Source organism: Panthera uncia, chromosome E1, assembly GCF_023721935.1.
Source record: "Panthera uncia isolate 11264 chromosome E1, Puncia_PCG_1.0, whole genome shotgun sequence".
Classification (NCBI taxonomy): Eukaryota; Metazoa; Chordata; class Mammalia; order Carnivora; family Felidae; genus Panthera; species Panthera uncia.
The window spans coordinates 5,321,864-5,346,432 of record NC_064814.1 but is presented as its reverse complement, the minus strand read 5'-3'; the positions used below and the strand labels follow the sequence as shown (position 1 = coordinate 5,346,432).

Here is a 24,569-nt window from a genome sequence, read left to right as displayed (position 1 = left end):
ATTGACGTGTGAAACCATGAACAATTATCTACGGATCCCACACCCCGAAACTTAGGGAAGTGTCTATGACCTCCCGGTTCAGTTGTGAAAATCAAAGGTGCGGAGCCAGGATAGAACCCAAACACGGCCACCCAATAAGGGCACGTAACGCATTTTGCGTTAATTACAGGTTTTATTAAGGGTCTTGTCAAACTTTACAAAGGAAAAAGCGGTTTATGGTTTGGCTTACCCGCAGCCCAAGCCAAACAGGGCTGGCAGGGCACGGTTGTCTGATCGTGGTTCCCAAGTTCTGGACCCGTGCACCTCCTTGGTGCTACCACCTCTACTGACTGGCTCCGCCAGGGATGGGTAACAATACATGCTAACTAACTGCATCTTGTCAGGTAGGAACCAAACTCAAACCCTAACAGTAAAAGGGAAATAGGTAGCAGGTAATTATACACTCTGAAGAACACAAGTAATTTCCTTGAAGCCACAGCGATTGGAAATTAAATTGTTCACAAACAAATAGTGTGAACATTATGTGGAAGGTCATGTATTTGCTACCTAGTCTATGAAACAGTTGACAGTATTGTGGCACAACAGCTTATTTTGGTTCAGAATTCTTCAAATCACTCCCCGGTTTTTCGTGACCTTCCTAAGATAATCAATGGCCCAATTAATTGTAAAGCAAAGTAAGAATGAAACAAAAACCCCTGGAGATCCAGGAATTTGAAGGTTTGCAACAGCTAACACCTGATTACTCTAAAGGTTCCTCATGTTTCTACGTTTACAATCACGGAGCGCAGGAACAGGTAGTGAAAATTTTAGTGTACAGCTAAAAGCAGAAGTCCAGTGGTATTTTAAAATATTAAGTCATTTTAGCAATGTACAGTGTGACTTGGTCAAATCCTCCAAGAATGGAGTAATAGTTAGTTGAAGTGACCTCTGTATTATTTCATGAAAATGACCAAAACCTTTATCCTGAGTAAGAATCAACAAAAGACTTTTGTTGGTCTCACGTAGAAGAACCTATTTGCTGGCACTGCTTGGAGGCAACCAGTGACCCGGGCACACCTACCACATTTATAAAGATTAGCATGTGTGCAGACTGCATCTAATCTCTTCTTTCCAGCTCACAGGGACTGTGAGCTGCAGCCATCTAAAGAATTTCCGTTCCCGATGAATTTGAGCAGTTCTATTTCTCCAGCCAAAGCCCCGCACTGAAGAAAATCCAAAAAACAAGATCTAGCATGTTAACTTTAGGAAGTATAAAATGCCTCCAGGTATATGCGATCTGAAATTACAGGCAGGGAGTTCCCCGAGAGCATGTGAACATAGCTAATGTTGCAATTAAGCCAATGTTCTGAAGAAAAGCTGATACTTAGCACTGCTTTGTTCTGAAGACCAGAACATGAAAGGCCCTGAAGGCTTTGGAACCAACTGCGCTCTGAGATCACTAATGTCCAAAGGCTGAAATACTCCTTGGTATATATGCATCTAGTAGAGCTCCAAATACTTCAGGAAGAATCAACCTTCATCCGTTACAAATCGCAAAATCCTATTAAACCTCAATTTCCCAATTTTGAGTTCTGTTCATAGTACTTTTTCAAAAAGGCTTCCATCAGTATCTAACAGAAAACTCTTCCAGCCTCTCTGCATTTATCCATCAGTTTGGAGAAGAGGCTGTATCTTTGTCCTTTTTGTGAAAACGGCTCACCGAAGAACCAAACAGAACGAAACCTATCTGTAGCAAAGCCTGGCTTCTTAGGGAGAGCAAACTGGATATGCTGCTTCGAGAGCGGCCGTAAGCACGAACTCGTGCACCAGTGGATCCCGCACAGCAGCTGCAGAACCACACCAGTGACAGGATTTAGAGCGATCTGCCCAGGCAGGCCTCACTCCTTCCCGTTTTGTTCTGCTACTGAACCTAATAACCTCATAAAACCGTACCTTAAAATTTCATAATTTCAGCTTATGTTTAATTACGTGGCATTCTCTTTCCCTCATGACAGTACAAATTAGAGAGGTTTTACTATATTTAGATTACAGTGAATAAAGTTCAAGACAAAAATCCCAGTGTTAGTAAAAACAGTATCAAATATCAGATTTTGCGTTTAAGTAAACTCAAGGTGCAGGACTGAAGTCGGCTGTGTGTCTACAGCTTGCTCAGACCTGCTAAGATAGATCCCAGATCAATGCAGCTGGATCAGGTCCCAACTACAGATGATCATCTGTGAACAAGGTATTTAAATTAACCACTAAGTCTGAGGCAATTTTACACGTAACAGGCTGATATTAAGCAATTTAAATCTATTTTATTTCCCAGAATCTGAACTACTGTCAAGATCTATTCCAATGAAATTAATAGACTGCTTACTTCAGTCTTACAATTCCCAAGCAGCTTTCCTGATGGAAGGATTAAGGCTTGTGTCAACAGCATTTCTGTGGGACCTGAAAATCTCATATAACTGGTTCCACTGGGATAGTTTTTATGTTGGGTCCCAAGGTAGGGAGACATTTCCCTGAATTATCCCACATTCTCAAGCCTGATTACGGAACAACTGGATTCATGAGGCAGAAGTTACAGATACAGTTAACAGGTAAAAGAAAAAACAAACACAACAAAACAAAAAATCAGCTAATGTGTTGCTTTACATTGATTTTAAGAAAAAAACTTCACTAGGAGGTCCATGTTTAACTTTTAAATGCAGAGTGATTGTGTAAATTAGATTTTGGCTCAAAGGACAATGTTGCAATTCTGATCAATCTCCTAGGAACAGACTGAAAATAAAGCCAATGTACAGTAAGAGAGAGATTCTGTGAAACTGGCATTTATCCATTAGCCATAGTTTCGATGATTATTTTGATTCGATGATTTACATCCAAAATCAGAAGCCGTGGTTTGTCAAAGGGGTTTTCTGTGCTCGCCCTGGGTGGAAGAGGTGGCCTGAGTGATGCTTCTATTTTATAATGCCAAACACTGTAACCTCCAAGCGCTGTAATAGACTATTGAAAAATCTAGATTGTTCCAGAATATCCAGTTAGTATGGACACCACAGTCACAGTGACCATACCTGAGAGAGCTCTCCCCATACTCATTCTACTATGAAGGAACTGTGACCCCTTCTTTTCCTTTCTTAGGATCTCTTTCGGGACAGAGAAAGGGGTGGGAGAGGAAACACCACACGACCAGAGGTGCCATCAGTTGCTAGAAGTCAGATGCAGAGATGATTTTGCTTGTTGCCCTTTCCTAAGAAGTTTGGGACAAAGTGAATTGCAATGCTACTGCACAGACGATTTAGGGATCCCTCGAATGGAAGGAAGAGTAACTCCTAATTATGCGGGACAGTGATCCTATTCTAGGCCTGTGCTGAAGTCGAAGAAGTCCTCATGCTGGAAAGGTGCTACTGTGAATAGTTAGGTGGAAATACCAGGTCGGCAAAGCGGGGCAAATGGGCACGTCGCGTCAACGTGTCGGGCACAAACTCACTCACACTAAATGTCTTGATTACTTTCTTTCCCCATATCCCTTTTCTTCAGTCCTGCTTCTTAGCCAGGGCCCATGACAGGAACGTTTAACAGAAAAGCTGGGAAGGGTTCTATGTACCCCGCTTAAAAAATACCTTTGCTTAAAAACACTTACATATCCAGTGATTAGCAATTAAGAGGTGAAAATAATTAACTACTCAGTAGTTAAATTCTACTAGTTATCAAAAGTCATGGCCTACTGGAACCAGCAGCACTACAAATGGAAGGCATGCTGCATTTCTTAAAGCTTCTTCTGATGCTCGATACGTCTCTTGCAGTGTTAATTGCACTTAAAACACATCTGTTTTTCTCATTTAATCTCTGAAATTTGTCCATTTTTTTTCTTCATTTATAAAAAGAGGAAAGGGCTCAATTTATCATTTGCTCTATAGCTCTCTGAATTTGATAGAGATTCCAAGCAGATTTGTGTGATGAGTATAAGGGGAGCGGAGTACAGCTGCTTTCTGGAGCAAATGAAACTTCTCATCATGACCCTTCAGAGCTTGGACTGCAGGGGCTTTAAATACTTGTGGTAAGATTCATGGACCTGCAGGGAAGGGAGAGAGAAAAAAATCACTGACAAGGAGCTGGCGATGTAAAAGAGCATACTTTTAATTGAGAAATTATCTGGACCTTATTTGGATCCTGATTTGAAAAACTAAAGGGGAAGAAAAAAACGGAGTCAATTAGAGGATTTGGACATTGATTGGGTAGTTCATGAAATTATTCTTAATTTGTTTAGGTGGGAGAATGGTTCTGTGGTTACGTTTTCAAAAAACATATCTTTTAGAGATACCTACTGAAATGTCTATGGATACAGTTATCTGGTATCTTGGATTTGTTTCAAAATAATCCCAAGGGGAGAGGGTGGGGGGCGGGGGGCTCAGGTGAAACACATTGGCCATGAGTGTGTCACTGAAGTGTGACAAAGGGTCCACAGGGGTGTACATGTATTCTGTTTTTTGTATTTGTTTGGAAATTTTCAGTTAGTTATTAAAAACTCACGGAAATGAAAAACCTGCATACTGTGGGAACGACCCAGTTCCTTTCTGGATCTGTTACTCAAACAAAGTGACTGTCTAAGTGGCCACAGGAGTTTCCAAAGCTTTCACACAGGTGAGTCACTCTGAGGTCTTTCCTGCCTTAACATTTTTTTAAAATTTATTTTTAATGCTTATTTATTTTGAGAAAGAGAGAATGCGTGAGCTGGGGAGGGGCAGAGAGAGAGGGAAAGAATCCCAGGCAGGCTCCATTCTGACAGCAGAGAGCCCGATGTGGGGCTCAAACTCATGACCTGAGCTGAAATCAAGAGCCGGAAGCTTAACGGACTGAGCCACCCAGGCGCCTCTCCTGCCTTAATATTTAAATGAGGAGTTTCAAAAGGTGAAAAAACATTGTTTTTGGTACCTCTGCTTTGTTCAGTGGGGACTTCTTGGCCCACTCAAATAAGTTTTCATACACGTTCCCATCATAACGGCCGAGCACAGAGCCGAGTGTCACATCCTGAAAGTCAAACGCATCGACCAAAGCAACAGCATCTGGGCGAATCACAGTCAGCAGCTCCTTAATGCGCTGATTTACTTGGGTAATTTGAGACTCCGTCATGATGCCTCCCTAAGAGGAACGGAACAGGCAAACGTTTAGACATATATTCACGTATGCCGACAGATATTCACATATACATGCACATACGCAACTGTAAAGTAGACCACGACTATTTTTCCAGCAAAGAAAAGGACTTAAATTCAGCAAACACTGACCTGCAGAAAGTCCCCTGCCTTTTGACTGACTCCATACAGGCAGTACAAGAGACATAAATTCTTCAAGACAGTGTGGATGGACTTATCTTGGATTTTGAGGAGTTTTTCTGAAAAGAGCTTAACTACCACATAGTGGCAATGTGCCTAGATAAAAACACACCAGAAGGAGAGAACCTTTGAAAAAGATTCAATGCACAGCAATGAGGGTTTCTGCACTAAGAAAACGGGGTGGAATTGGGTGGGGTGAAGAATGGAGAGAGAGACAGGAAGGAGACAGGGAGGGAGGGAGGGGGGAAGGGAGCATGACCACCGACCTCGCTTGCTCGAACAAGGTCAATGGAAGTTAGATTCCATGCTACCTCCTTGCTTTCTCTGTGAATCACTTCATTTTGAAGGTTTTTTGCAGCAATTTCTACTAATCTGTTAAGAAATGAAAGAAAACTGGAGCTTGCAGGAAATGATGAGCAGTACTCAGGCTTCCTGCTCTTCCATCGGGCCCCAGCCCCCAGAGCTCCCCCCACCGGCTGCCGATCCCAGCTCCTAAGGGTGGGCTCACCTGGCTGCGCGGAGTTTATAGGCTTCCGTTAGGCTGTCGGGGCTGTCGATGTCCACCACAGTCGGCCAGACCGCGACCTGCTGCGGCTGGATGCGCTGACTGGGCAGGTCATTCAAGTAGGACACCATGCCACACATCAACTTTCCTGAGTGCACCTGGTCATAACTTTTCATCAGGAACCTACAAATCACCGGTACACATGCCTTCAGTACCTACACTCTCATGACACAGAGGCAAACTCTTGCAATGACTCTAAGCTGGATGACAGGTGTTTCCTACTCACTCGTCTGACCATGAGATAAAAACAGTGGGTCAGGATGGAAGGCAAAACCACAGACTACAGGAACAAATAGAACGTGAAGAGCAAACACGGGAACAGGAACCGATGAAGATGACGCAAACATTCTCGACAGCGGCGAAATCGCAAATCAGGTTCTCACCTAGCCGTCTGCAGCATCATGACAGTGTTCTCTCCCTCAAAGGTGCAGGTGGGAGTAAAATTGACATAAATGTTTGGAAGGCCGCTGCAGTGAGAATAGCCATGCCCGCCACAAGCCATCCGACAAGCTTCGATGGCAGCATTAGTTGTCCAGGAGGTGAAAGCCTTCATCCCGGCGGCAAGGGCATGAAGCTGGAGGGGGAAAGCACAGGCCGTCAGAACGTGGGTGACGCCAGCAGTCTGGTCCGGGATGCAGCGAGGAGCACTCTTCCTCACCTAGGTGCCAGTCACTTGCAACATCACGTGGCATGCGTGCGAACGGAAGCACGATCATATCAGTGGCCTGAATTAGTGTTCCCACACTCCCTTCCAAACTGTTCTGCTTGGCAAAAAGTCACCAATTATGTTCCTTTGATTAACCAATGACCAACATAGTACAGTACTTCTGAAACTTAAAAACAAAACCCACGTATCTTCATACGTGATCCACTTTCAATTAAAAAAAAAAAATTCTTTTGGGAATATATGGATTCTTTACCAGAAATCCCAACAATTAGTTCTGTCTGGACATTATCCAACAGGCAAATGTCAAATGGGAGGGTGCCCACAAGCGAATGAGTAAACACATACCTCGGGCAGTTCACTCAGGTCCCCTTGGCCAATGTCCTCATTAATCCGATGGTAGGTCTCCTTCATGTACGCGCCGACAAACTGGAAGGCGTAGGCAGTAGCCAGGAGTGGGAAGAGTTTATACTGCTGGGTCTGAAAATCCAAAATCTGTGGTTCTGGTTCACTAAAGGATACAGAAGAAAAAGAAGTAAACGCTCACATGGAACTTAACAGGTGCCAGATTCTAGTCTAAACACTTTGATATATTGCAGTGGCTATTGTTTTCTCCATTATACAGAGGAGAAAACAAGAGGTGAAAAACCTGCCTGAGGTCACACAGCTAATACGTGGCAGATCCTCAATTTAAGTCTAGCTGTTTGGCTACAGAAGACCATGTTCTCAACCGCCTTGTTGAACTGCCTAGGTCACAGAATTTTCTAGCTGTGAAGTTCATATCTAAGTCTTTGCAGTACGACTAAGGAAACTATCTCACAGCAACATACAAAATCAGAATCAACTTCGCAGAAGGAAAGCAATGATAAAAACATCTAACGCTTAGATAGCTGAATAAACTATCTTAACCACAATACTGGAGAAGTCTCAATGAACAGAATTAAGTATCTGATGTCTAAGCAGGTCAGCTCTTACTGATTTCTTTATTCCTTCTGTAAGAGTTAAATAAAAAAGCTTGGGGGGGGGGGCGGTGCCTGGGTGGCTCAGTCGGTTGAGTGGACGTCCAACTTCAGCTCAGGTCATGCTCTCACGGTTCGTGACTTCGAGCCCTGTGTCGGGCCCTGTGCTGATGGCTCAGAGCCTGGAGGCTGCTTCGGATTCTGTGTCTCCCTCTCTTTCTGCCCTCCCCTGCTAGCACTCTGTCTCTCTGTCTCTCAAACATGAATAAATGTTAAAAAAATTTTTTTTTTAATTAAAAAAAAAAAAAGGTTATCGGGGAGTCACGTTCAAGTGAAAGGCAGCAGTAAGAACTGTGGCCGGGAACACAAGAGGGAATCAAGTTTCACGCCACTTTCACCAAACCCAATTCATAGTAGTTAGTAGCAATTAAGGATTTTCAAATTGCCTTCAGTGTTCTAAACATTTCAATTGCAGAGCTCAGGTAATATCACTGTTTTTCTTAGAAGGCTAAAAATAACGTGCCCACTCTCATCTTTCCACTTAAGATCCGGCACGCCGCCATCTTAGCTAATTTTGCATAGCCAGTGAGTATTCTCTGGATCACATTTGAAAATTCTGGTATGTGAATGGGGTCAAAGGTAGGTCTTCGGCACCGATGCCACCCTTACCCTGGCTTGAGCTCAGACTGGTGCCTCACAGCGCTGTATCTGATGGCGATGGTGCAAGCCTTGGATAGAGACCGAGCGGCTTCTCCTACGAGGAAGGACCTGACAAACACCATGGTCCCGTAGGTCAGCTTGTTACTCACGGGCTTCACGTACGTGCCATCAGGCTTCACCTGGACAAAGAACACGGGACTGATGCTTCCTTCTGTTAAACCCAACTGGCAGGTGGGGCTTGTGATTCTCCAAGTTTGGTCCCCAGAGTGGCGGCATCTCCTGGGAACTTGCTTGAAATACAAAATCTCAGTCCCCATCCTGATCTACTTTAAACAGCCCTCCAGGTGATTCCGACACATGCTGAAGTCTGAGACCCGCTGGTTTAGCAAACTAGAATATGCTCTTCATACCCGCCAACTGCTTTTGATTTCATGGTCATTAATAAAAGAAGCATTGGGAATAAAACTCTATTATTCCCTTCTAGAAGAACAGACCCTTCTAACCCCGTGGTTATCAACAGCTGCTGAAACCCCAATGTTTGACACGTCTGCTCCTCTAAATATACCTGGGCATACTTCATCAGCATGTTTTCTCTGGGAATACGATAATTGTCCATCTTCAGGTAGCCATTATCCATCTCATCATAGCCAAATTTGGGGCCAATATCGCCAACAGTAATACCTACCACAGAAGAAAGGAAAGTCACCAGATGTTTACGCTCTGCGATTCCTGGCTGGCACTGGCCTCTTCAGCTGTGTTCTACTTTCTGCAGAAGAAAGTGATCGGTTTAGCTCTTTACCTCAACATCAGATGAACAGTTCTAACCTGGCAAAGGCTTATGGGTCCCAATTTCACGAATCGGTACGATGAAGGCATGTAATCCGTAGCACGTGCCCTTTGTGATGAGCTGGGCAAGAACTATCGCATGATTTGAGGTCTTTCCAACTGCAACATCAAAGAGAACGAGACAGAGAAGTGAGCGCAAGCATTCTTACACTTTCAAAGGATAGGAATGGGGCGGAAAAGCCATATGTTAAACACCATAAGCCGGGAACTCTCTGGGCGTCTTATGACGGCACCATACCCAGTTTTCAGAAAGAAATCCACTTAAGCGGACAGTTATGAAAATGTATTGAATTTTGGTAAAGCAATCCTTTGTTTTACATATATGTAAAAGCTTTTATACAAATTTTATTGAGATGTTATTAACCTATCATATTTATAAGTTTAAGGTGTACAGCCTCTTGGTTTGATAGTAATCCTCCATTTTAAAAAGACTTTGCTTTCTTTTCTACTTTTTTCTCATTTGTTTACATAAAAAAATTTTTTTTTAAGATAACCATAAGACCACTATTCATTTCCTTTTTCTCTCTTACGGAACTGCTTTCCAGAACAGTGGCCACTAGCCACATGGGGCTCTTTACATTTAAATTAATTATAACCAAGCAGGGAATACTAAGTTACTTTAAATGATGACCAAGGAAACTGAGCTAACAATAGGAATGTTGGGAAGAGGGGCGCCTGGGCGGCTCAGTTGGTTGGGCAACTGACTTCAGCTCAGGTCATGATCTCACTGTCCGTGAGTTCGAGACCCGCGTTGGGCTCTGTGCTGACAGCTCAGAGCCTGGAGCCTGCTTTGGATTCCATGTCTCCCTCCTCTCCCCCTTCCCTGCTCATGCTCTGTCTCTTGATAATAAATAAACGTTAAAAAAAAAAAAAAATTACAAAAAAAAAAAAAAGGAATGTTGGGAAGAAAAATTAAGAAAAGAGAGTAAGAGGCTGAACTCTCTATGTTGTAAATATAGACATATCTAGAACATGCACTGTAAGAGACTGTGAAACAGCTCAGAAGAGCTTAAGACTGAAGAGTTCTCTCCAGACTTCAAAAGGATATTCTTGTACAAGCTCTACATTCTACACACAATCTTGTAATGACTCTTTGAAACATCCAAGAAACGCTAAAAACGTCACATACGTCCACCAGGCCACCACTTGATGGAGGTCACGGTAGGGCTGTTGAGAATGAACTCCTGAGTTTCAGGGTCGTAAGTGGCTGTGGTTTCCAACCCTCGGAGATGAGTTCCTAAGGAAATAAGTTAAATTCACTTCGTGTAAAATAAGGGCAAAAAAAAAACAAGCACAGGGTTAAATCTCCTGCCTCCTCCTTTCAGCTCTAGAAACAGCTCAGAGAACAACAAAATCTAAAGGCAACAAAACATTTGTATATGAGCTACAAATAGCTGATAACCAAGATACGTTAATTTCCTATCTTTTTTTTTTTTTTTTTTTTTTTTTTTTTTTACAGAAAACTCTACGGGGGTGCCTGGCTGGCTCAGCTGGTGAAGACTGTGACTCCTGATCTCAGGGTCATGAGTTCAAGCCCCACACTGGGTGTGGAGCGTACTTAACATAAAAATTAAAACAAACAAACAAACAAACTCTACACCTCAACATGGGGCTTGAATTCATAACCCCGTGATCAAGAGTCACGTGTTCCACTGTCGGAGCCAGCCAGGCATCCCCATCATTTCCTATACTTAAACCAGACAACTCCTATTAGGTTGAAAATATGTCAAGCATGTTCTGTTTCTACACTTGAATTGATTCACCTCTATGACAGTGGATTTGTAACATTATTTAAATCAAGAAAATGTAAAGGCATTTTAGAATCATATTTTCAGAAGATCACAGGATATGAACATAACAGGGAAGCTAAACGTCTCTTTAACACCTCTAAGCTTTGGTATGCCAACGTCAACTCACGTATTGTGTTTACCACACCAGTTCAACATTCTGGACTTCTCTATTTACGAAGACTAAGATAACAGGTGACAGAAAGAGACTCCAGCCAAAGTTCTTGTAAATTAAGGACTTATTTCAGAGGGATGGCTAGAATAGAAAATGAGACTTAAAAAAAAAAACTATAATCACTATGGGGGAAAAAGAGCCGCAGCTGTGACTTTGGATTTCTAAAGATCAAAGAATAAGGTGTGAGTTTTCCAATACCAGGCCTTTAACTTCCACCTGGCTGGTTCATTAGCGTGACAAGGAAGAGTTCCGGTTTCAGACGTTTATTGGAGATGGACAAGGGTTCATGCGTTAGATCCTAATATAAATGTGCCAAAATTCTTTGAAAACAGTTATGGAAAAATGTTCTAAGCGACACTCCCTCTAATAACACTACCCTGAAGCAAATGCTGAGGACCTTTTTACCAGACTGGTTTGATAATGACAGACCTCATTAAACACTTACACTTTGAAACATTTAGAAACTTCCAAGTGGAGTTACAGAAACGGCCACTTTATGAGTGATCCACAACCTTCCCAAGTGTGAATCCAGGAACCAGATACTAAGACTCATTTCACCACAGAAGGTTTTTTGTTTTTTTTTTAACCAAAGAAGTTTTTATAGAAAAAGAAGTAATACAGTAACAGAACAGATAGTGACAAATTGTTTGCAAATGCACAGCCGAACGAAATATGACTCAGCACCAAGAGCCAAATTAGCTGTAAAATCAAGATGAAGTTGTACACACAGAAGTAGCAAGTGTGGCAAACATACATTAGACCAGTTGTTCTGAAACCTCTAAGTAGGAGAAGAGAAGACAGAAGGAAATGAATAGCAAACACAGATACCAATTCACACCAGATAACAGGGACAGCCACCATCTCCCAGACCAACGGCCTAGAAGTGCGCCTTATCTTATTTTTGAAATAACCTTTGGCCAAACCAACTTCAGAACTTTACTGAATCAAGGCACAAAAAAAGTCAAAGTATAAAATGCTCACATTATGGTTATATAAAGCCACTCATTTCCCGGAAGCAAGTCAAAGAGCACATGTACTATTAAGCTGTGTTTCTTCTGGAATTTGTGCAAGTTCATTAAGCTATCAGTAGCAAAGGTAATGAGAGTAATAAAGAAAAAAAGATGGGTTCCGATTCCACATGCACACAAATCCTACGTAACTCCAGTGAACTTGAAAACCCACTCAGGAAACAAATCCTTGACCTACTGAAGGGGAACCATGAAAAAGAATAATCAGCCTATCTCTGTGCTAACATAACCTTTAATTTCCACTGACCAAGGCAATGTCTACACCGAGACTTGTATACGCGAAAAGCCTGGACTCTGCAGAAAGATCACAGTAGGTGGCGATGCCATTGCTAACCTGAGGTGGGCTCTCCCTGTTTGCTAAGCTTGCAGAGTCCCACCCAACCCAGAAGGTAGACTGAATGCACCATACCATGGCCCATCTCTGTCTGGGCATAAGTGCCAATGATCTCCAAGTTCCAGGCGGGCATGAAGAAGCGCTCCTGTTGTTCCGCGGTTGCCTGGTGAAGTAAAGTAGGCAAGAACATGCCCAAGTGAAGATCCAGAGGCTCAGGCCGCCCTCGGTGCACAAAACTTCGAAGAAATACCAAGGATGGGCATTTGAGAGAAGAGTCATCAGGTGTGAGAGAATCAGCAATGTGAACAGAGTAAAGGGAAGGAGAAAAAAAAATTCTTTTAAGTATGGGTTAGCTGGGTGGACTTTATCATGGATAGGAACACTGCCCCTTTTTGTATTACTTTCATAAACTCTTGGCAAATTCCATTTTCCTCAATTTGGCGAGAAGTTTTTTCTTAAGCTACTCAACTCTTGGATAATTAATCTGGGTTGAGGACTGGCTTCCGATTCCAAAGCCCGTGCAGCGCAGAAATATGCGAGTCGGGCAGAGGAGTCCAGCCTTGCAATTAAATCAAAGGAAATAAAAAATGTGAAGAGGTTGTATGGAATGGAGAATTCAAGTTGTACAATGATTTACCCTGATGAGAAGGTGAGACCGGAGAACTTCGGTCTCTCAGGCCGACAATATGCTCCCCCAGATAAAGTGTCTCCTAGATGCATTTTCAAGAATGCATCCAGCTTCCAGGCTGGAGTGCTTTGTGCTGGCCCATAAAACATCCAGCACAGATCCACACCCCTCACATGAATCTGCTAATTTCATTCAGATTCATCACAAATATCCAGCCAGGCCCTACTGAAACAATTTAACACAAAAATGGGCAGTGCTCTGCATCTGGTAATTAAGTGCAGAACTAAAAAAAGACATGCAATTTCTAGGAAAGACCATAATAATAATAATTACAAATAACAGATTCATGCATTACAGGGCGGTTAAACGTGAATTATCACTAATGATAATAAACATCTTAGGTTTAGTAATTTTGAATCCACTTTAAAAAAATGTATTTCATTTATTGTTTTTTTTAAGTAGGCTCCACACCCAGCGTGGGGCTTGAACTCATGGCACTGAGATCAAGAGTCACATGCTCTACCAACTCAGCCAGCCAAGTGCCCCCGGAGTCCACTTTCTAAAGTCATTCTTTTCCATTTAAAATCTGCAGGTGCCTTAGACTCGTGTGAATTTATTTCCAATAGGAAGTAGATTGATATGCCTTTGTTCTTGTTCCACATCGCTGGCATTCTATTTAACTTCCAGCTCTAACTTCATCAACTATATACTGCTCTTATTATTCTATTAGAAATGAACTGACACAACATTTCAGTTTTAAAATTTCTCAGTTTGTTCCGAAAGTAAGGAGGGAAATAACCGGGGCACACTGCCCAGGCAAGAGCCGATCAACTGTCTTCCAATCGGGTGGCTGGGCTTTCAGCTATCCGATCACATAAAAATCAAAAAACGTGCAACCGATGTGCTCATTTTACAAAGAAATTAGACTGAGGTGAGTTAAGTGCCTTCAGATCAAGAAGATAATGGCAGAGTGAGGACAAGAATCCCACCACCTAATCACATCTTCTGATTGGGGCAGTTCTTATCCAAGTGCAATGAGGACTGAGCACAATGATGAGGACACCAGAAAACCTTGCCCAGATCAGAGCAGCCAGCCTAGGAAGCAGCAAATGGAAATCCCGTAAGATGTCAGCACTGGTGGAAAATGGGTGAAAGGTCCATGGGATCTCTCTCTGCTATTTCTGCAACTTCCTACGAATTTATCATCATTTTAAAATAAACAGTTAAAAAAATAGTGGAAGTCCTCAGATAAACACATTCATGTGAGGAGAGAGAGTGCTTTCACTCACAAACAGGAATGCCACTGTCTCCAGTTTCGAAAAGGATGGGACCTAGGAAGAAAAATCAATGTACACCTAGGACGCAACAGAAGAAAACTCTGAACCAGGGCTGAAAACTGAGGCTTGGGACCAGCCACTTTTAGGGCTGAAAGACTACTATGCATTACTAGAACCCAGGGCAACTGCTGGTAAAGGCAGGGCCACTCTGAAGCACCCAGCAGACTCCTGGGAGGGGTCTGCATCAGGGTGCCGTATAACGGAGCAACAAATACCCAGGTTACAAAAATACACTTAGTAGGGCAGGGGTAAACTATTGTAATCAGAAACCATTTTGAGGGGCACCTGGGTGGCTCAGTGGGTTAAGCCTCAGGTCATGATCTCACAGCTCATGAGCTCAGGCCTCACACAGGGCTCTGTGCTGACAGCTCAGAGCCTGGAGCCTACTTCAGATTCGGTGTCCCTCTCTCTGCCCCTCCCTCTCTTACTCTCTGTCTCTCCAAAATAAATAAACAAAAAAAAAAAAAAAAAAGAAAAAGAAACCGTTTTGAGACCAAAGAATGTTTTTAGGAGAAAAATGTCTCTTGTGACTAAGATAAGGACTATTCACAAGTGGATGAAATTTAGACACGTTGCAAGGAGAAAGTGACTGGATAGTTTTTATTTATTTATTTTTACTTAAATCAAGTATTTGTTGCATAAAGCTGGTTATGCATGATAAAGATTATATATTATTTTTAAATAATTTATTTTGAAATTATAAAGGACGAACATTTTGCTATGGTGAAGCGGTGCAGTCAATTCTTTTAAAACCATTAACACCTGGGGCACCTGGGTGGCTCAGTCGGTTGAGCGTCCGACTTCGGCTCAGGTCATGATCTCACAGCTTGTGGGTTCGAGCTCCGCATCGGGCTCTGTGCTGACAGCTCGGAGCCTGGAGCCTGCTTTGAATTCTGTGTCTCCCTCTCCCTCTGCCCCTAACCCACTCACATTCTGTCTCTGTCTCTCTCAAAAATAAATAAACTTAAAAAAAAAAAAACAGAAAAAAAAACATTAACACCAAAAGGCCTGCCCAGTATCTGCTACGTGATACTGGGCTGGAAAGGCTGGTAGCCAATGCTGAGGACAAATTATTAGACTGATAATATATAAGAAAGAAAGAACTCAAAATAGTATCTCCACGGACAGCATGATTATAATGCCAGGGAATCAACAATAAAATACCATCAATAATAAGTGAACTTAGAAAAGCTGTAGGCTATAAGGAAAAAAACCCACTGCATTATTATCCATTAGGACCATTAAAGGAGATATATCAGGAAAGAGAAAAACAATTTATAAAAGCAACAAAATGTTTAAAAATGTTTAACTAACTTAGCTCAGGATATTAAAGATTTAATTAAGAAAAAAATATCAGGGGCACCTGGGTGGCTCCGTCGGTTAAGCGACCGACTTCGGCTCAGGTCATGATCTCACTGTCCGTGAGTTCGAGCCCCGCGTCGGGCTCTGTGCTGACAGCTCAGAGCCTGGAGCCTGTTTCAGATTCTGTGTCTCCCTCTCTCTGACCCTCCCCTGTTCATGCTTTGTCTCTCTCTGTCTCAAAAATAAACGTTAAAAGAAAAAAAAATTAAAAAAAAAAAAAAGAAAGAAAAAAATATCAGCACTAATGGGATGGATAAAAGAAGATAAATAACAGAAAAGAAATTGCTAAATCCTGGTCAAGATGTCAGTCCTTTATTATAATAAAGATAATACTTCCCAAGGAAATATAAGGATTTAATGTAACACAGATTTGAAATTCCTGTAGAATATAATTTAGATTTTGACAAATTAAGATCATAATTCTCCCAGAAGTATATAATAACACCAAATATGTAGGTCTTAAAATGTAACAATAGCAGGCTTATCTTACTAGATTTTTAAATATCTTACAAAGCAATAATGAACCAGTGTATGACATTTATGAGAAAAATGGACAAATCAACGTAATATATTTTAAGGTTCCAGAAATAAATAGAAACTCATAAAAGTCTAAGAAGAACCAGAAAGAATTAACAATGGGAAAAAAAACCCACTAGTTAATAAAACATAAAATTAGTATGGGATTCATTCATCACTCTATACCATATACAAGTCAAAGCATTAAGCATCAATCAATCAAACAAACAAAAAAAACTGTTAGAAAATAGAGAATAATTATCCAAGCTATGAGGAAAAAATTTTATACCCACTCAGAGAAGGATGCATTAAATACAGAAAGCCAAAACGTTTAACAAAACAGATGGCAATAGAAAAAAAACACTGGAAGGATACTATATAACCATGTAAGATCAACACACAGATTCTATTGAATCAATACTCAGAGAAAAATGCAGTTCATACATAGGAAATGTATACAGTAAGCCAAAACATGTAATAACATCCAGGCTCACTGGCACTGGAAAATTAAAACTTCAACTCTTAGATATGAAGGTAGCAAAAGCATTTAAAGTAACCACGCTGACGGGGTGTATGGAGACACAGTATGCTAGCAAGTCCCTAAATACACTATAAAAAGGTTCTGTGTTAAACCATGAAATGGAGGCTATACAATGTTCTTTTCAATACAATAATTCACATCTGAGAAAGATATTCTGAAGGCATAACTCCAAAGGACACAGTTTTTAATAAAGAAGTTTATATCGCTATTAAAAACAATAGCGGGGAATTAGAACAGCCCAAAAACTGCGGGAGCGTGTCTCACGAGAAGTTCAACAGGGAAGAGACTCAGAAGAAAGAGAACAGGAGACAGAGCAGTGAAAATACAAGTGGAGAAAAACTAGTGGCTTACACAATCAAGTTGACGGTCTATTTCTCGAGTTTCAAAGGAAGAAAGGTGCTTTAGTTCATATTTGAGTATTAGAGATGGGAAGGTACAGATAATAGCCCATCAATATTCCAGGATGGTAACTATGTATTATATAAGCTCTATTTTCCTGAATAACAGCAACAGAAAACAAAGCAAGGATTGCTGTAAAGTGGCCACAACTTGAAATGAACAAGTATCTGTCAAGACCAAACAGACCACCTGCTTTGTGACCCGGAGAAAAGTACGGCCAGGATGATTATCACTGGACCACGTTCCACAGACAGTCCCTTCAACGCCAGAACCCCACAGAGAGGGTGCGCCCCTCAGCCCACACCTCTGCCTTTGCTTAAGGGTACAGACCCAGAGACCAAATGTGCGTCCGGTTTTGTGCACCTACACAGACAGGTGAGTATTTAGAGGCGAGAAGACAGAAAACAGGTGATCGAGACTTCGTGCAAGGGACTGAATTTTAAGATTCTTGAGGATCCTGGGATGAGCCTGAGCAATACCATCTCCTCACTTCTCGGCAGCCACCTAGAGCTGAAAGAATCCCAAACTCGACGTGACCGCCAACTCTGTGACAATACTTTAGACAACCGTCGTCAACCGATCAACGTTCCAGAGGCTCAGGATTTCCTCCCTCTGCACAATTTGCTCTATTTCCAGTCTCTTTGATGTTGAAGGACTTCTTATTCTTACACAGTCACCGGACGCAAATGAACTGACAGCCTGGTGCTCCCGGAAAAGGACAGTAGCAGACACAGCACGACAAACACCAATATGAATGAACAAGATTCCAGCAAAGCAGCAAGACCCAATCTCACAACCCTGTTCTCTAAAATACAGAGATTAAGACAAAGCTGGTTCAAATACAAGAAAATATCCGAAAAATAAAGGCAGCAAAGGAAAGAAAACTGACAAATGCAAACTCACCCAGAACAACATAGGATCTCAGTCCGATTTCTGGGCTCCTCAAGCCGGTAAACTTAAGTTCCAGTTTCTTCCTCTTTCAAAATTTAGGGCAAGTATACATTTACAATGTAGTTTACAGAGGCAGAAAGGTTAGACCGATATACATATCAGGCCCATTTAGCCTCAGAATAATTTGCATCTTTATGCCTCCTATAAATAGCACCACTGTAAGTCAAATTCCACAATGATGCATACAGAAACAAAACAAAAAAAAGGGCTCTGTACCACAAAACTATTTCAAGATTACAAAACTCTCCCTTTCTCTCCACCACCTCCCCCCACCAGGATGACCGTAAGAGTGTTACATTCCTGCCCTTAGGCAGGTTGCTTTAGTGTTGGCCATCCCCGGAGCTCAAGTCCTGGGTGTCTTGGCCGGGTGTTCGTAAGACAACATCACTACAGAACCTGCAGCTCTCACGGGGATCATGATAAAGAACATCTTAAACCATTTCACAAATCAAAAAGCACCAAATCAAACACAAAAATGAAGTTTTCAGGGTATCTCCGTCCCTTCCTCTTTTCCTTATTTACATAATGGAAGCATTATGGTAATTAAGGAATGAGACTGGGCAGCTCAAATTCAAAACCCCCAAACCCGCCAATGGCCTTGTCTATGAAAACAAACCTCTTTCACCTTAAGACCAAGCACAAAACTTTTTTGAGTAGGGCATTTATGAACAATTTAACCAATGACTGACAATACAAAGTCCAAAAACACGTAAAAGGAAAAGATATAATAAAAAGACTACTGTAGTCGGGGCGCCTGGGTGGCTCATTCGGTTGAGCGTCAGACTTCGGCTCAGGTCACCATCTCACAGTTCGTGAGTTCGAGCCCCACATCCGGCTCTGTGCTGACAGCTCGGAGCCTGGAGCCTGCCTCGGATTCTTGAGTCTCCCTCTCTCTCTGACCCTCCCCTGCTTGCATTCTGTCTCTCTCAAAAGTAAATAAACATTAAAAAAAAAAAAAAGAAAAGAAAGAAAGAAAGACTACTGTAGTCAAATGCAGAGAATCCCGAAACTTTCCCCAAACTGCCTTACAGCCCAGCTAGCAGGCAATGGAAGAAAGATTAAGACACTTAAATGCTCCAACCCTCTGCCCCACCCAGAAAATCAGCATCTTCAGCTTCATTAAAGCAGAGAGGCAACTTCCAGATGTTGCTGAGCCATTAACACTCACAAGAATTTCCAACAAAGTCATCTGTATAATAGACACCAACACAATTTTGCCACGTTTCAATCCTATCTTTCCAAACTGCTCAACAGTCATTAAAATGGGGTACACGTGAAGCAGGGGTAAAAAGGCTTTCAGAAGGAACAGTGGAGGATGAGAGTCCTGGGCACGTTTATGGGGAAATGACCTATGAGAAAACAAGAAGCTGGATTTTATTTAAGGTTTGACATCTGAAAGACCAAATCCCAAAAGGGCAGCAGCAGGAAAAGACGAACACCAGGGGTCATTTGTCAATTTAAGTCCTGAGGTGGGTTACCCACGGACCCTCAAATGTGGACTAACCGTGGCCCATTTCCGTCTGGGCGTAGGTGCCAATTATCTCCAATCCTTTGCAGGAGAGCAGCCATTTCTCTTGCTGAGCAGTGGTGCCCTGATTCAGCAAGGTGGGAATAAACATGGAGTAATTGAGGCTCACAGGTTCCACAAAATTGACCAAATGTATTCTACAGGAGAGAAAAGAAAAGGGATCTCAGCCTTACTCTAGAAACTGCATTCTACTACCCATTCTTGTCAGACAGCCATGGCCCTCAGGGACTGAGGTTAGGACAATTTGAAGCCTTCTCTCAAGAAATTAAATCAGAAGTTTACCATTTCCCAGCAAAAAGGCCAAATCCAGTGGTATCTACTGCCTCCCCCTCAAGTCATTTCAGGGCCAGAAATCCTCTTTAATTCTACACTTCATCCAGGAAGCAAATTCTACCCATGTTTTATAGCTTAGAAACCCCTGTTTTTTTGTTTTGTTTTGTTGGTGTCATTTGTTGGTTTGATCGGTTGGATTCTTTGGAGTGTGTTTACTTTCAGATTTTACTTGTTCTGAAAATCAGAAGGAACCCCATACGACATTTATTTGTAGGACTGTTAACAAAAACAACTAAATAGTTTAATCTTTCCCTAGATAAATAAAGCAAACGTCTAGGATAGTAAATATATACTATACCCCAGGGCCAAACCACAGATCTCTAAAAGTCTTCCGAGTTTACAGATGGGAAGTAGGTAATGTGAGAATGTTAAATGTTTACTGCTGATGATCTTTGATAACCACTCCAGATGAAAGGAATTCCAATCATACTAAAATTCAGCCTTCAACTATTTTCTCATAAAATAGAATCTGTGGGTACACTCGAGTGGCTTAGTCGGTTGGGGATCTGACTCTTGATTTCGGCTCAGGTCACGATCTCACAGTCATGAGATTGAGGCCCTCGTTGGCTCCCCAATGATGCCTGCTTGAGATCCTCTCTCCCTCTCTGTCCCTCCCCTGCTTGTGCACCTGCACGCTGTCTCAAATAAAATAAATAACAACACAAACTGTGCAATAGTCAAAATACAATTTACATACGCTAGTCAGCTTGGTTATGCCTTTAAAGATTTTACCGGGGTCTATTTTGCTCTACCTACCTACCTACCTACCTACCTATGTTAAAGGACAAAACAAGTGTCACCTAACTGCTTTTCACAACTCTGCAAGGAATGAATAGGAAGCAGTGTCACCGGTTTATCTTGGTCTGTCCAATGAGGACAGCGTGAATTAAAAGAAAGAGGGAGAAGGCTGTCAGTTCACTTCTGGGGATTGAATCCCAGCCCCACCGCCTTTAGGTTGGAAGATCACCTTTAAGGGTGCTGTGGACAAGCTGAAACATCTAAGGAGTGCCTGGATCCGAGAAACATCAAAAATGTCCTTTTAACCCAGAGATTCTAGACTTTTTACACCAGTGTCAAATGTCATTAAACTAAGTGGAGAACAAGAGGAAAAAGGAGGGGTATGAATAGAAGAAGTGAATTGAGTTAGCTTCTCAGTAACTTGGATTAACAGGAGTTTCCTGCTGCTGGACTGTAGAGAAGCAACACCCCGCCTCACTGAAGTGAGCGTCAAAAGCCTGAGGAGGTGGATAAATGTAGAAATTGTTCTCTCAAAGGTAAGAGCACCACCGCATTCCTTAACAATCATATTTTCCTAAAAGAGGAAACAGACTTAGGAGAGTTTCTGAGAAATAGAAGCAGTAATTTAGGTGCTAAAAATGGTGGCAAGATAAGACACTCCTATTCCCTGGAGGGAAGTGAGGAGCTGTGGGTTTATAAAATGACGATACTGACACAATATAATTCTGGGAAACTCAGAGAGAAAAATACGTGACACAAAACAGACTGCCCGATGTTTATGTTAATAAACATAGTGAGATTCTTTTGAAGATACTCGAAAACCAACTCATGAACAAAATCCCAGTGCTTGTTTTTCAATTGTTTAATTCCCCCTGAAAATGCTTTTCAAGGAATCAGCTGTAAAACCTAAAGAGAGTAACAGATACCACGGCTGATCTGCATCAGAATTTTAAACAGTCTTAAGACCGTTTTAGTTTTCATAGTAAACAGGACAGTTAATAGACAAAATTACAGGAGAGTAGATTAGGAAAACAACTTTTACATTCCCCAAACAGCAAGGTTTTTACCCCGAAGACTGGAGAGCACATTTCTTTTATTGCTCGAGTTGAGAAATCTCAGTATTTTACTAATATTCCATCAACTTTAAAATATTCCCATATGTGAATTTTATTTTGAGATAGGAGAAATAATTGTAAAGAAACCAGTAAATGCTCAAAATCTCCAGAAAGAGAAATATTACTGTATTTCATCAGTTCTAGCATGTAATAAGTCAGGTGTATCTCACAACTAACAGGATGTCATAGTTAACTGGCTGCATTTCTTTCTTCTTAGCGCTACGTGAAACATGCATGTTAGTTACAATGGATGGCAGGTTGAAACTCAATGGCATTCAGTAACTGCCAAAACTGATTTTCAATCCCCTTTTCTCGCAGAAGTTGATCTCCCTGTCCTGTCCTAGAACCACTGGAAGGATATCAAAAGGTGGGTCAAATTTTGTACTCTACATTCCCTAAACAGCAAGGTCTATATCGTGAAAAACGATAGACGAAACTGGCTTGTGTCCTCTGCTCTTTAACCCACATAAAGGAATTTGTTCTACTTCATTGTGACTTCACTCCACTCTGGTTACACCACTGATTATGAAATCTCCTAACCAACTCTGAAACACATAGCATCAACCATTTAAAAGCAAAATGAAACAAACCTCTTCTTTTGGGTCGTTTCAAAAAAGAATAAAACCTTACTAAATTCTTAAATTTTACATAAAACCCAATTCAGGTAATTCAGACACATAGCCATCTAGGAGTTACTCAACCTCAATACTCCCACAGCCATGATGAGTTACAAACTTCAAAAGTGAAAAAAGAACATTTGGAAGCGAGTAAGTACTCTGATTTGGACTACCAAAAATAAACAAATCCTAACTTTATGACTAAAATGGAAAGGAGTTCTCAGGCAGTCCTAAGGGCCAGAGTAAATGATTCCATCCTCCACAATAATAACCAGGTCAGACTGAAAATAATTAGACACCGAACATATTAGAGGCAGTAGAATAAGGGACCATTTATATTAGTACATAAACGCAGAACTTGTAACATGTTCCATTCTTCTTAGCTCTTGAATATACACCATTCCCGTCACTTAATCTTTACTGATAGAAAATACTGGAATCCTTCTAAAATGTGGAAACCTAAAAAACGAAGTGCCCAGGAATAAACAAGAAGCATGAGAGAGGCTACAAGCCAAAGAAAGGACCTTGTGCTAAGGTCATGTAATTATAGTGTTTATTTAGATAAAGGCAAAAAAAAAAAAAGTGCTTGTTTCTAATTAAAAAACAAAACACAACAAAAAACAGACGGTCTGGAAAAAGTACATACTCTTTTCAGCATAAGGACCAAGGCATTTTGAGGTCTCCTATGCCCAAGAGCCATTTAAATCACACTGCCACCAGATTCAAGAATGCTGGGTTCTTAGAATGCTTTATATTCAATTCTGAAATCTTCATCCAACCCACATTTTCCATTATTTTCAACTCAACATCTACACTCTCATACGGAAAGACAATCTGCTATCGCTCCAAGATACTGTTTGGTCTTGCAACTAAAATTTGTCCCAGGGTCGGGGCGCCTGGGTGGCTCAGCTGTCTGACTTCTGCTCAGGTCATGATCTCGAGGTTCGTGGGTTGGAGCCCTTTTGTCCGGCTCTGTGCTGACAGCTCAGAGTCCGGAACCTGCTTCTGATTCTGTGCCTCCCTTTCTCCCTGCCCCTCCCTGCTTGCTCTCTCTCTCTCTCTCAAAAATAAATAACCATTAAAAAAAATTTTTTTTAATCATTCCAAATCCTGCCTCTAAATTTAACAAGCCTCCTTCTTACAAAGAGCAAAGTCATTTTGCAAGCAACTCAAATCACTCCAAGTTGAGATGTCTGAACCAAACAAATGGGTACTGATTCTTAAGAAGGGGAAAAAAAACCCCAAACCCTGCAGCATCTCCATTCATTATCGGCCTTCTACAAATGTCATCCTTTTAAAGGGCTTCCAGTACAAAAGCAGACACTGTTTTTCACACACATAACTTTAAAGTGGAGTGAAAATATGCAATTTGAGTCTTCAAACACCAAGTCCGATGGAAAAGGAAGCCACAGGCTGCGGGTTTAAATGTGAAGTTTGGGCTTGGGCACTTCATCTATGGGAAGGCATACCTACTTTTTAAACCACACGATTTCTTCAGGGTCTGCGATGCCAAACTCCCTCATCTTCTTCACCATGCTGGCGCTCTTCTTAACAGCCACCTCGTAACGCTGGCTGCGACTGAGGAAGTTCAAGTCCTCATGCTGGAAGTCTGGGTCATTCAGAATCAGGTTCTCTGCAAGGGAGTTAAAGGGCATCGAGAGGAAGACAGAAATTCAGGGCTCCGTGACCCCTTGAATCCCAGCAGCTTTCAGGGTGCGGGCACAGGTCCCCTCTCGGGATGGACGACATCCGTCACTCAGCCCCGGGGGGCCCCAGGGAGTGGGGGTCCCGGCTCCCCTACAGCTGAGCCCCGCGCGGCTCAGGCGCTGCGGCCTACTCTCCACAGCGCCCCCCCACGACTCCTCATCGAGGGAATCTCGAGCCGCGCTCGGGCAAGGAGGGAGGCCTCGTCTGCCGCCCTCACCGATCTCTCGGCGGCGCCGGGTGTTCTCGGGGCTGCCGTCCAAGACGTGCGTGAGCAGCTCCGGGTTGAAGCTGGCGGCTTCCCGCTCCCTGCGAAGATCCTGGTTCATGGTGGCGACCGGCAGCGGCGGTGGCAGCAGAAGCCAAGGTGGCGGCGGCGACAGCGACGACGGGTGTCCACGGCTCCAGCGCGGGCCCGGCCCTAAGAGCCGCCCCGGGACGGCGCGAGACCCCGCCCCCGCTCG

At 42.3% G+C, this 24,569-nt stretch overlaps 1 protein-coding gene across 2 annotated transcripts; it reads right to left on the bottom strand.

The window, feature by feature from the left end:
• Window positions 1-3,109: 3,109 nt before the first annotated feature.
• Window positions 3,110-24,548, bottom strand: ACOX1 (acyl-CoA oxidase 1). 2 transcript variants are annotated; one of them, XM_049635690.1, is made up of 14 exons: window positions 24,326-24,548; window positions 23,875-24,034; window positions 19,575-19,735; window positions 10,142-10,249; window positions 8,992-9,111; window positions 8,732-8,847; window positions 8,176-8,345; window positions 6,896-7,058; window positions 6,267-6,457; window positions 5,827-6,006; window positions 5,585-5,690; window positions 5,271-5,414; window positions 4,918-5,124; window positions 3,110-4,057 (listed from the first exon to the last, which is right to left on the bottom strand). In XM_049635690.1, exons 1-14 carry the CDS (start codon window positions 24,432-24,434, stop codon window positions 4,007-4,009), a joined length of 1,986 nt encoding a protein of 661 aa, XP_049491647.1. In that variant the 5' UTR covers window positions 24,435-24,548; the 3' UTR covers window positions 3,110-4,006. The 2 variants fall into 2 exon arrangements, with proteins under 2 accessions (XP_049491647.1, XP_049491646.1); XM_049635689.1 differs by lacking the exon at window positions 19,575-19,735 and adding an exon at window positions 12,412-12,572 and having other exon boundaries at window positions 24,326-24,545.
• Window positions 24,549-24,569: the final 21 nt, after the last annotated feature.